The sequence below is a fragment of the Mesoplodon bidens genome (genome assembly GCF_964165515.1).
Source record: "Mesoplodon bidens genome assembly, chromosome: 19".
Classification (NCBI taxonomy): Eukaryota; Metazoa; Chordata; class Mammalia; order Artiodactyla; family Ziphiidae; genus Mesoplodon; species Mesoplodon bidens.
Window position 1 is genome coordinate 29,302,764 of NC_138179.1, and position 12,044 is coordinate 29,314,807.

Below are 12,044 nucleotides of genomic sequence, written 5' to 3' on the forward strand. Positions count from 1 at the left end.
ATGGGGACCGGGAGAGCCTCCCCCACCCCAACCCTGCACTCCCGCAGCCAGGCTTGGCCCCGGCGCCCCACCTACCCAGACGCACAGTTTCGCCACAGGATCTTGCTGATGGCTTTGCAGGGGAAGGGGCCTGGAGGGGTAGGACAGCGTCAGACCCACCGAGCCCCAGGCTGCATTTCTCGCCACTTCTCCATTCTCCTCCTGCCTCCATCACCCCCACCTTCCGAGGGGAAGGCACGCTGCCCGACAGCCCCGGGGGGGGTCTCATCTTTGCGGCTGGGCTCAGCCCCACCGCCTTCTACAAGTCCTCCCAAAGCCCCCCACCAAGGCCAGTCTGAGCTCGGGGTCACTGCCGACCTCGCACAGGCCTCCCCGGCACTCACCGTAGGGTGTGGTGGCCACGGTGGGCTGTGTCGTCGGGGAGTCGCCGGCGTCCGTGGCCCAGACGGCGTAGCTGCCATCGCTGTGCGAGCTGACCAGCGTGCGGCCGCTGCGCTCCCAGCACACGCTCTCCAGCTGCTGCGGGGCAGGGTGGACGGGCGTGAGCACGGCGCTGTGAGCTGAGGCCCCGGCACAGCCGCCGGCCTCCGCCCTCTGCCACACACCTGGTTCCCCAGGAAGACGCGGTCAGCACACCGCGCGGCCCGGTTCCAGATGACCAGCAGGCCTCGGCTGTAGCCGATGAGGATCTTGGTGGGGTCCCGCAGGTGTCCCTGGAGTGACTCCACGGGGCCCAGGGCCTTCCCGCACCGGTAGTCGTCAGGCACGCTGCGGGGGCGGACGGGAGGGGTGCGTGGGGGGTGAGCCGGTGGACGGGGCACCCGGCAGACGGGGTGCAGGGAAGCCGGGTGGCCTCTCACCTTCGCAGAACCTCGTCCGGACCAAGGGTCTGCCCCTCGAGCAGCGTCAGGGTGGGAACATCCAGGAAGAAGACGCTTCCGCCCTCAGTGCCCAGGGCTGCCAGGTCACCGGCAGCCACCAGCAGGACCACGGTGATGCGGGCGAGGCTGGGCAGGCCACTGTGGGGGCCAAGGGGAGGGGGGTGAGGTCGGGAGCCCATCCGCCTGCTGAGGAGGGCGTGGAAGGGGCGGAGCCGCTACCGTCAGCTCGCTGCAGCTCCTCTGCACTCGCGGCAGCCCCAGGAAGGCCACAGTGGGGGCTGCGGACGTAATTAGCTCGCTCGGTTATTCATCAGGATGTCGGAGGGGAGAGGGATAAAAATAGGTCCCCAGGTCTTGGGAGGAGGGCCCCTGGGCTCCTCCCACCCACCAAGAGGGGAAGGCAGGAACCAGGCCCCACCTGGGCCAGGATCAGAACCTTCAGGACGCACAGCCCCCTGAGCCCCACTCAGGAAGTCCCGCCCCCAGCCCATGGATGTCTCCCTAACTTGCAGGAGGGCCCTGGATCGCTCCCCTGCAGAGGCTGGGAGACCCCAGGGATCCTGGGTTAGGGTTGGACACGGGGGTGGGGGGGAGGGGGGTCACCTAGCCCCAGTTCAAGCCCAAGCAGGACAAGCCTCCCGCGGAGCTGGACAGGCACCTTGCAACCTGAAGGACTCACCCGCTCTGGTCATTTCAACAAGGGCTGCCGGGCCAGGAACCAAGAGGCCCCTTACTCTCTCCCCAGGGGTCCAAGCCCATGCTGTCGGCCCCCCTGGGGCACCCTGCCAGCACCTCACAGCCCAGCGGGACCCTCCTTGCCCCGACCTGCCCTTTCACCCAGGCACACTGTGGCCCATCGCCCCACCCCCAGTTGAGGGCCCAGGGGACCTGTGATGTCAGTTCCTGCCCCTGACACCCCTCCCCGGGCTCTGGACACACTCTCCCATCCCGTGTCTCCTGGGGCCCCAGTGGTCCTGGAGCACAGACTGTCCCTGCTCACCTCAGACTCTACCGGGACCCGCACCGGTCCTGGAGCACAGACTGTCCCTGCTCACCTCAGACTCTACCGGGACCCGCACCGGTCCTGGAGCACAGACTGTCCCTGCTCACCTCAGACTCTACCGGGACCCCCACCTGACGCCTGCCAGGCCACCAGACGTGCCCCCTGAACCCCAGCCCCGGGGCAGCTTCCTGTCCCCCTGCCCCTCCACAGGCTCGCCCCACGTCCAGCGGCCGTCCCTGGCCGAGTCCCCCAGTACCTGGCACCATCAAAGCCCGGGCGACTGGGTGGCTGGTGGTGGAGGGCTTCCTCCAGGTGGGCGCAGCCGTTGTGGTGGACGACCTCCCAAAGATGGAGGCTGCTGTCGTCCAGCAGGGTCAGGAGGCGGCCCTGGCAGGTGAGTGAGACCAAGACTGAGCCGGACTGGGGCAGGGGGTGGGGCGGAAATGGGGTTCACAGGAGCCAGTGGCAGGGCCGAGGCTCACCTGGCCGGGCAGGAAGTGCATCTGCGTGACGGTGGCTGCGTCTCGATGCAGGCCTGTGAACTCCACGCCAGGGGCACCGTAGCTGAGGGTGACAGGTCAAGGGCGGAAAGCAGGCACAGGCCGGGAAACCACACCTCCTGCTCCCAGGACCACTCTGACGGGCCCTATCCAATGGGCCTGCCTGTCCAGGGGCCTCCCCGCCGCAAGGAGCACCATCTTGCACTGCCACTCGGCATGCAGGCTCGCTCGGTCCTGCAAGTTGGTGCTGCTGCACGACCTTCACTTCCTCATCTGTAAAAGGGGCTGGCGACTTACCCTCCCACCTCGTGGGGCTGACACAGGGCACGTGAGAATAAAAGCACCCCCCGCACACACGGCCCAGGCCCGGCTCACGGCTCTGCATCAGCCTCTCCGGGCTGTGTGCACAGGAGCTGGCCCCGCACGTCAACATCACACAGGCGGAGATGCCAAGCCAGGCCCGGGAGGCTCAGCCACAGGCCGACGCCAGCTACAGGCCATGAACCCTACCTCCTTCTGGGGTAGGCAGCCCCCACCGCAAGGAGAGAGGCCACAGAGGCTTGGAGAGCTTGGGTGACCTGCTTCAAGTGCCCAGTGTGAGCGCCAGAGTCCCAGCAACCCCAGGCTTCACAGTGGACGGGCAGGCCGAGGGGCCCCAGGAGGGAGGACCGGGCAGGGGTCAGGGATGTTGCCTGGAGACAAGGCAGGAGCCGTTGCCTGGAGCTGGAGTCGGGATTCCCTGCAGGAGCCGGGAGGACACAGACAAGGGGACAAAAAACAGGGCAGGAGCACTGGGAGGGAACCAGGGTCGCCAAGGAGACGGGGCCAGACCCGGGAGGTGGGGGGTGGGGGTGGGCTGCGGCCCCTGTGGCCAGCCTCAGTTTCCCAGCCCAGGACTCAGGCCGGAATGATCTGGGAGGGGTGGGGGGCCTCGTCCCCCTCTGAGGCTGTCTGCCTGCCTGTCCTTTGTGAGCACGAGAAAGGACGTGCCACCAGCAGAGACTCCGCCAGGACACAGAGAAAGGGGCTCCGGGCCCACAGCACACGCGGGGCAGGACAGCACCGTAAGACGCGGAAGCAGCAGGCCAGGAAGTGGGACCCCTCGGCAGGCGGCCGGGGCACCAGCCCCTGCGTACCCACAAATGCCTCAGGGGCCCACGGGAGAAGGGGGCACCCAGGTCCAGCCTCTCTCCCTGGAGTCGGCAAACTCACAACTTCCCGGCCAGTGCCCCCAGTCCCTGGGTGGGGAGACCCCGTGCCACCATGCAGTGGCCGGCCAGACCCTGCCCCTGGGGCCCACCTGAGGGGCTCACCCCGTGCAGCGGGGCTGGGATCCCCCATGGCAGGAGGGAGGCGTCCAGCTGCCAGCCTCCCCCCGCACCCGCCCTGCACTCACAGGAAAATGCCCCTTTGTGCGGCTCACAGGCCCATTGTGTGGCACCAGCATCCAGGTGCGGACCGCGCTGCGCCCACCATGCCGAGCCTGGTACTGCCCCCAGCGCCTCGGCTAGACACACGTCTTCACACTGGCACACGTGTGTGCGCCCAGGCACCAGGGCAAGGCCCGCCGTGACCCTGGCCCACCCACCACCCTTGCTGGGGACCGTGTGCAACCAGCCCCGGCCCACCTCCCCAGTCACAGCTGCTGGGATGGTAACTGCCAGGTAACTGGCTGGCTGAAAGGCAGCGCGGGGCAGCCGAGGCCACCGCAAGCTGAGCACCATCGTCTCTGTGAGGAGGCGTCTCAGGGCAGCAGCTGCACCAGCCTCCACCAGGGTCTGGGCAGCTCTCATGGCCTCCCAGCCGGGGTCCTGCCCCAGGGGCCCGGCACACAGGGAGCTGCAACCAGGACATTCTGACGGGCCCCGAAGGCCGCGGCCCGCAAAGGATACATCTTGACAGCCCCAGACCGCGTGCCGATGGCCATGATGCGAAGCTCAGGGTCGAAGGCCAGGGCGCTGGGCTGGTTGGGGAAGCCATGCTCCACAGTCTGCAAGGAGGTGAAGGCATTGGCACAGGCATGGCCTACCCACTCCAAGGCAGCCGCCAGGCTCTGCCACTGCTTCGCACCCATGCTCCGGGCCTCAGTGCCCTCAGCTGCGAAACGGGTAATCACACCTCCGGTGAGGAAGGGCCTGAGTCCCTGGCCCCGCCACAGAGGCCCCCCTGGTAGAGGCCCCGTCCCTCTCTACACTCGGGTCCAACCCACCGTGCACAGGGCTCTGAAAACAAACAGAACGGGGCTCAAGAGGAGGTGCAGGCACAGAAGTGAACCCCGGCTGCCCCACGGAGCAGGGCTCCGCACCCCACTCCTCCAGGCAGACTGAAGTGGGGTGCAGTCCCAGGCAACCCCCAACACAGGCTCTGGGGGGTGGTCAGAGGCCAGCACCCAAGGCCAGCTAGGCAGAGGCTCTCGAGTGCCGCCCCAACCCGGGGCTGCTCCCCACCTCCAGCCCCAGAGACAGGGAGACTGGGGCTGTCCCCAGAGAGAAGGAGCTTCTTGCCCAGGCCCTGAAGGTGTCACACACCTGCCAGACTTGGGTTCCCACCTGGAAACTGGGAGACGTGACTCCCTTCCCACCCGATTGGGACGGTGGGCAGGGGGCTTGTGCACTGGGGGTGTCAATGCAACGGCTCCCACCAGGTCCCCAGCTCCCGGCAGGGCCAGCCCCAGTGCAGACCAGCCCTGGCTCCCCGCCCCCACCACCTACCCAAGGAGCCCCTACTCAACCCCGAGGCCTGGCTGGGGGCCCTCCCTGGGAAGCCTGCACCCCTGGGTCCCCAGCCCCCTGCCCTCAACACCAAGGTGGGACACCCCATGTGGGTGCCGGTACCCCCTGACCACTGCATCAGCAAGACACAAGTTTTATAAGGAACCCTGGTCCCCAGGCCTGTGGCCCCAGCCTGCCTCCAGCCTCATCCCATCCGGGCAGGGACTGAGCCCTCTGAGCAGCTGGCTTGGCCTTGGGTGAGTCACAGCACTGGCCAAGCCTCGGCTTCCCATCTGGGCACTGGTGAGCCCACCTGAGGACAGCGTGGCCCACTTGATCGGGGTGGGGTGGGGAGCACCAGCACCGCCGTGCCCACGCTGGACCTGACCGAGTCTGGAGGCCCACTCCTCTGCTCAGGACCCTCCGGGGCTCCCGGCTCCCTCCGAGTCAAAGCCAAGTCCCCTCCATCTGGCTCCTCCCACCGGCCCCCGGCTCACTTGAGGCCCTCTGCCCTCCTCCAGTCTACTAAGACCTTTGCATCTACGGTCCACCTACCTGGAACGTCCTTCACCCAGCACTCTCCACGGGGTGCTCCTTCCCACGGCTCAGGAGACAATTGCTCAGAGGCCCCGAGCTGGCCCAGCAGCCATCGCTCCACGCCCTCACCTGCCTGATTTCACCCACGGCACTGACCACCATCCAAACCACTGCAGGCCGCACACTTCTCTCTCTTCTTTCGGCTTCTCACTATCTCCCCAACTAGTACATCAGCTCCCCCGAGGCCGTATTCGTTAAATTGACATAGAGTGGACATGCCACAGGCAACTTGTGGGCAGGGCAGGGATTTGGACCCAAGACCGAGTCCAAAGTCCAGGCTCACCCTGGACCACACCCCCCTGCCCACGCCCCACCACTCAGGAATCTGGGCCTATTTTCTAGTGATCACCTACCAGCCCCTCTAGTAACCCTCTGCCCAAGACCACCCCCGCCCACCACTGCTGCCCACTCAGAACGGGGCCTCACCCTCCTTGGCAGGGAGACCAGCTTCTGCCACCAGGTGCCAGCCAGGGGGAGCAAGCCTCCCCTCCACCTGTCTCAGGTCCCCACTTCACACCCTGACTCCGTGGCTGAGGAAGTGACACCTGAGCGCTACGCCTGCCCTACCATCATTGTCTTCTCATCTCGAGGGGGCTCACCCTCGGCCACTCAGCACAGGAAGGGGGACACCTCAGAGCCCCTAGGCACCAGCCTCCTCTCTGGGCCCCTTGGCCACCAAGTCTGAGGGTCCTGGCAGCCCCTACGCCACCTGGAAAACCCCGCCTACCCTGAGAGATGACCCGGCCTCGGTCACTGCAGGACCGGTCACCCCAGAGCTTCCTCCTGGACCAGAGTCTCCTGGCAGCCAGCTGGGGACCACAGCACCCCTCCCGAAGCCCCTGGCCCTCAAGGCTAAAGTCAGATCCCACTGACAAGGGGATCCAAAGACCAAGTACCCCAGCTCACTCTGACTTTGGGCACGTGGTCAGCCCTGAACCTCAATTTTCTTACCGGTGTGTGAGCATAATGACCCTAAGCCCCAAGAGCAGCAAGGGGCCCTGCGACCAAAGGGCTTCAGTGTAAAATTGAGGCCAGAAGTGACACCCCTGGGGAGAGTTAGCAAGGGGCAGGCTGGTGCCTCTCTCAACCACACACCAGCGCAGGGGAGGCGGGGCTGAAGGCAGCCCCTTTCCCGTGGCCCCTCTGGCCCTACCCAGGAAAGAAAGGAAGGAGCAGCCCTCCGCCCCCACCTCCACCTTGGCTCCAGGAGAGGCGGTGGGTCGGCTGCCCCTGTGACAGAGCCCACAGCAAGGAGGACAGTGGCCCTATTCCATAGCAAGGGAAACTGAGGCCCCGCGATTCGAAGTGCAGTTGAGTACACGGTCAGGCGTCCCCCCGCTGGAGCCCCCGGCGGTGCCGGGCAGAGCGCAAGCCGGAGCCCCGGGCGGTGGGGGAAGGGAGGAGAGGAACCGGGAAGGGATTTCCCAGCCCCACCCCCCAACATCTGCCTCCACTCCGCACCCCTCCCCACCGGCCTGGGTGCGAAAGCAAAACAAACGGGGCCCAAGGGCTGCGCAGGGGCGCCGAGGGGTCCCCGAGAAAGAGATAAAGAGACAGAGAGTGGGAGCCGGAGCGAGAGTTGAGAGCCTCCCGGAGACCCACGGAGGCGGAGAGGCCCGCAAGGAGAGGCCGGCGGAGTCCAGGCGCGGAGACAGAAGCAGGGGAGCGGAGGGCAGAAATGGAGCGAAGCTGGCGCGCGCCTCGGGCAGAGCAGAGCGGGGCGGCCGAGCCCAGCGTGCGCCCCCTCCCCCGGCCCGACGTGGCTCCGGCCCGGTCCCCGCCCCCGGCCAGCCGCCCCCGGCCCGCCGCCGCACCTTGTGGAAGGCGAAGAGCTCCTGCTTGAGCTTCTCGCGCTGCGGGTCGGCGCCCTGTCTGCGGAACCGAAACTTCATCATCTTGCGCCCGGCCGCCAGCCGCCGCCGCCCGCAGGATGCGCCGCGCGGCCCCGCAGCTCCTGAGGCGCGGGCGCCAGGCGCGGGCGCGGCGGGGCGGGTCCTGCAAGGGCGGGCCCGCCCAACGGACGTGCCTCCTGGCCAATGGGCGGCCCGCACGCCGCCCGCCCCACCCCTGCCGCCTCAGTGGGCGCCCGCGAGCACGCCCGCTGCGCGTGCGCCACGGCGCGGGGCCTTCCGGAATTTGTAGTCCACGAGCAGAGCTCTGGCGTGGGCTACTGGGGACGAGTTTTTGAGGGGAGGGGCGCGTTCCCCCATTCGGAGGAGCCTTTTCCCTTCTTGCAATGAGCGAGCGACGCCCACACTCAGGTAATGAGGCAGTCCCGTCCCGAAAGGCAGGAGAATTCTGACCGGGGAGACTCCCTGGTCCCCGGCCTCAGTTTCCCCATCTGCGCCATTGGCCCGGTGATTGACGAGTTGTATTATGTCTGACCAGTTTTACGGGACACCACTTGGACCATTCCCCAGCGCGCCAGAGCACCGTCCACGCCACGCTCCTGGTCCCTCTGGGTGGTCAGTCAGGATTGCCCTCCTCCGCCCACAGCCCCCTGGGGAACTCCTATACATCCTTCAGGATCCGACATAAAAAGCTCTGGTGGCAGCACGGGGGATTCTTAGGAGCACCATCAGCTAAAGAGAGGGACAGTGGGGCTTCCCTGGTGGCGCAGTGGTTGGGAGTCCGCCTCCCGATGCAGGGGACACGAGTTCATACCCCGGTCCGGGAAGAAGATCCCACATGCCGCGGAGCGGCTGGGCCCGTGAGCCATGACCGCTGGGCCTGCGCGTCCGGAGCCTGTGCTCCGCAACGGGAGAGGCCACAACAGTGAGAGGCCCGCGTACCGCAAAAAAAAAAAAAAAGAGAGGGACAGAGACCCAGTGGGGAGAAGAGGCCGTTCCTGAGGAGCTGGGAGCTGGCATTTGGTCCTGAGATTGGATCCGGGCTTCTCTGACATGGGGGGAGGGCCTCCCTATGCAGGGAATGGTGTATAAACAAAGCTGCACCGCCTCCACATCCCAGGCCTCCTTTTCTCATCTGGACAGTGGCCTGGAGGCTGAACCTTTCCTTCCAAGACCAAGAATAGGCTGCCCTGGGCTCAGCGTCCCAGAAGCTTAGGTGGGGCAGGTAGGCCTGGCCCAGACCCCACCAGCTGTGTCAAGGGAGGCGCCTGACTTGTGACCCCAGGCAGTTGCCAAGCCACAGGCCTGACCACCACCACCACCGCCCCCCGTCAGCCCTGCTTAGCCCTTACCTGGCGTTGGAGCTGGATCTGGAAGAGGGCCGAGCAGAGGGGCAGGGAGGTGAGAGGAAGGAAGATAAGAACAAGGCTTATGAGTGTCTACAGGTGTGGCAGGCACCAGTCATATCCCTTTCCTGGTTTCAGCTGATTAAGTGCTCTCAACAGTTCTGTGAGGGAGGAAAGCCCCGAGGTTCTTGATGAGGAAGCTAAGACAGGTGGGTGCAGGCAAGGGGGCTGAGCTGGCTGCACTGAGAAGGGTCAGGCACCTCCAGCCTCTGCCCACGCCATGCCCAGCACAGGCAGCTCAAGCAGCTCTGAAGCCTGGGTTCTGGTCCCTGCCCTGCCACCCATGGCTGACTTTCACAGCCTGAGCCTCAGTGGCCTCTTCTGCAGAACGAAGGCCTCACACGGGGAAGCATTAGGAAGGTGTTAATTCACATCCCTATGTCCGTTGCCTTTAGAAGCTGTGCAGCCTGGAGCAAGATGCTTAAGCTCTCTGTCTCGGTTTCCTCACCTGTAAAAACGTGGGTAATCCTAGTACCTGCTTCAGAGGGTCATTACGAAGATGAGATGAATTAGCACTTGTAAAGCCCTTAGACCGGACTGTGCCAGGCAGACTCAGCTGTCGTTAGAGTTCTTGTTAATTGCTGTTTGAGCTCTGCCCCTCTGTCACCCTGGGCAAGTCCCTGCCCTTCCTCAGTCTCCACTTCTGTCTTTGAAAGGGGACCGAGTCAGCAGGCAGTAAGCAGCCATGCCTGCCCCACCGCACACCCACAGCTCACAGTCTAGGGGAGCACAGAACCGAGTGGAGACCACAGACACCCGGAGTTCACTGTGCTGTGATGGGGACACCAGGGGGCGGTGGGAGCCCAGAAGAGGCATCTGACGCAGGGTAGGTGCCCCTGGAGGGAGGGGGGCAGTTCAAGCTGGGCTGTAATGGGTGAGCAGTTCAACGGTAGAGCGGGCAGGGGGTGGAGAGGGGGGGCCCAGGCTAGCAGGGGTTCTCAGTGTCAGAACTCTCCCCACACCTGTGCGAATGCCCATGGAGTAGGGCCCCAGAGCCTGGATTTTAAACCAGTCCTTTCCCAGGTGACTCTAAGGCCCCAGCTTGGCCCCATCTGATCAGGTTCAAGGGGTTAAATGGGTAAACTGAGACGTGAGCAGATAGGCCCAGCCCATCCACACGTGGGGCAGGGTTAGGAATGGCACGGGGTGAGTGTGGGACACCAAGGACTGCTTGTGCTTCCCTTCCCCCGTGAACCCGGGCCCAGGCGTATGATTACCATGGTCACAGGGCAACAGGGCCACACCTGCTCATTGCTCAAAGACGGAAACAGGCTCTGGGGAGCCCGGGCAAGGGGATGGACACAAAGTCTTCAGTGACCTCAGGCGGCCCCGCACCTGTCCTGGAGGTTGGGGGGATGATGGGGGCAGGAGGGCGCCTGAGGCAGCCCTCAGGGAAAGCCTGTCCCTCTTGCAGCCTCCCAGCCTCAGGTCAGCCTCAGGCCAGGGATGGGCTGCTACCTTCTTGGCATTTCCTGGGTGGGGTGGCCTCTCCCCACACCCTCCTCCTCCTCCTCCTTCTCCTTGGCCACCCCAGGGCCCTCGCCCAGCTCTGAGGTGGGACCCAGGTCTGGCTTCAAATCCCAAGACATCCCCTTGCTAGCTGGGTAACCTCAGGTAAGCCACCTGTCCACCTTGGGCCTCAGTTTCCCCATCTGTAAAATGCAGTAAGGACTAAATGAGATGATTCCAAACAGGAGTGGAGCCCAGGGCCTGGCAGGCTCTGTACCTAGTGAGCCAGCCATTCCTAGACTCTGGCTCATAGCTAGCCGCCTCACCATTCTTCAAACCTACCAGACAGGCTCCGCCTTGGGACCCCTGCACTTGCTATTTCCTTGCCTGGGATGCTTTGCCCCCAGGTTTTCACTTAACCAAATCCCTCCCCTCCTTTTGGTCTTGACCTGATGACACTTGCTCAAGGAAGCCCCCCCGGCCTCTCGATTCCTGATGCCTCCCTTGCCTTGTCCCTCTCTGCCTGCCTCTTCTCACCCACCGTGCACCTGACTTCTGTGTATATTACTTGTCTTCCAGCTTGAGAATGTGCTCCCCAAGGGCTCAGTTTTTAATGCTGCTGTTCACTGCTGTGTCCCCAGTGCCTAGAACAGTGCCTGGCACACGGTAGGTACTCAACACATTTAAAAAATAATGTACGAATGGATTTTAAAAGGTCAGAAGCAAATGTAACAAACTGTTAACACGTGTCGGTGGTAGTGTGGCTTCTCTTAAGTATTTTTCAGTGTGTTTGAAATATTGCATTAAAAATACAAAACGCAGGGGTCTTCCCTGGTGGTGCAGTGGTTGAGAGTCCGCCTGCCAATGCAGGGAACATGGGTTCGTGCCCCGGTCTGGGAAGATCCCACATGCTGCGGAGTGGCTGGGCCCGTGGGCCATGGCCACTGAGCCTGCACGTCCGGAGCCTGTGCTCCGCAACGGGAGAGGCCACAACAGTGAGAGGCCCACGTACCGCAAAAAAAAAAAAAAACGCAAATAGTAACAGTCCACACTGTTAGGGAGTCAGAGGTCATAGGAAATGGTGGTTGAAGCTTGTGGCGAGGCAGGTGCAGAGTAGGGGTGTCCCCGAGCCAGGCTGGCATCCTCAGAGGCAGGTGCCCCCATAGATGCTGTATCTGTGCTTTATCTGCCTGGACGTTGTGGTGACATTGGAGGTAGGTACAAGGACAGCCCACTTCACAAACAGGAAACGGAAGCTAAGGCCCAAGGCCACCTGTGGAGAGAAGGAGGGAAGAAGGGGTGGCGAAAGCCCCGCAGGGAGGCCGAGTAGGGGCAGCCAGGGAGTGGGAGGGAAGGCGGGACAGCCTGGGCCAGGGAGATGGCCCCGCCTTCCAGGAGCTGGCCCAGATCCTGGCTGAGGCCACGACCCTCCTCTGCTGCCCAAACCACACAAGCAGCTTCTTCCTGGCGGCTCGGCTCCGGGGGGCCTGGCAGGCCCCGCGATTCCTGGAGTGGAATCTGGGCTGGGGGCAGGGTGGGCGGGGCCTGGGTGGGAGGAGATGAGGGGTCCAGCAGGGTGGGGGCTGCCTGGGAGAGCACCAGAGCACTCATCCTGCATGGTGGCTTTGAGGGCCCAGATAGGGGAGG

At 64.5% G+C, this 12,044-nt stretch overlaps 1 protein-coding gene across 5 annotated transcripts in view; it reads right to left on the bottom strand.

Annotated features, from left to right (window-relative positions):
- LLGL1 (LLGL scribble cell polarity complex component 1) overlaps positions 1 to 7,661 on the bottom strand; it is a 15,851-nt gene extending 8,190 nt beyond the window's left edge. For 4 of the 5 annotated variants that reach the window (XM_081220274.1, XM_081220275.1, XM_081220272.1 and 1 more), the window contains exons 1-8: positions 7,507 to 7,661; positions 4,277 to 4,374; positions 2,367 to 2,448; positions 2,141 to 2,271; positions 861 to 1,019; positions 606 to 768; positions 384 to 519; positions 76 to 130 (exon numbers count right to left, since the gene is read on the bottom strand). In XM_081220274.1, the coding sequence (XP_081076400.1) occupies positions 76 to 130; positions 384 to 519; positions 606 to 768; positions 861 to 1,019; positions 2,141 to 2,271; positions 2,367 to 2,448; positions 4,277 to 4,374; positions 7,507 to 7,587 (905 nt within the window). In that variant the 5' untranslated portion in view covers positions 7,588 to 7,661. The remainder of the gene's footprint in view (positions 1 to 75; positions 131 to 383; positions 520 to 605; positions 769 to 860; positions 1,020 to 2,140; positions 2,272 to 2,366; positions 2,449 to 4,276; positions 4,375 to 7,506) is intronic. The other variant, XM_081220273.1, reaches the window with a different exon arrangement.
- Positions 7,662 to 12,044: the final 4,383 nt, after the last annotated feature.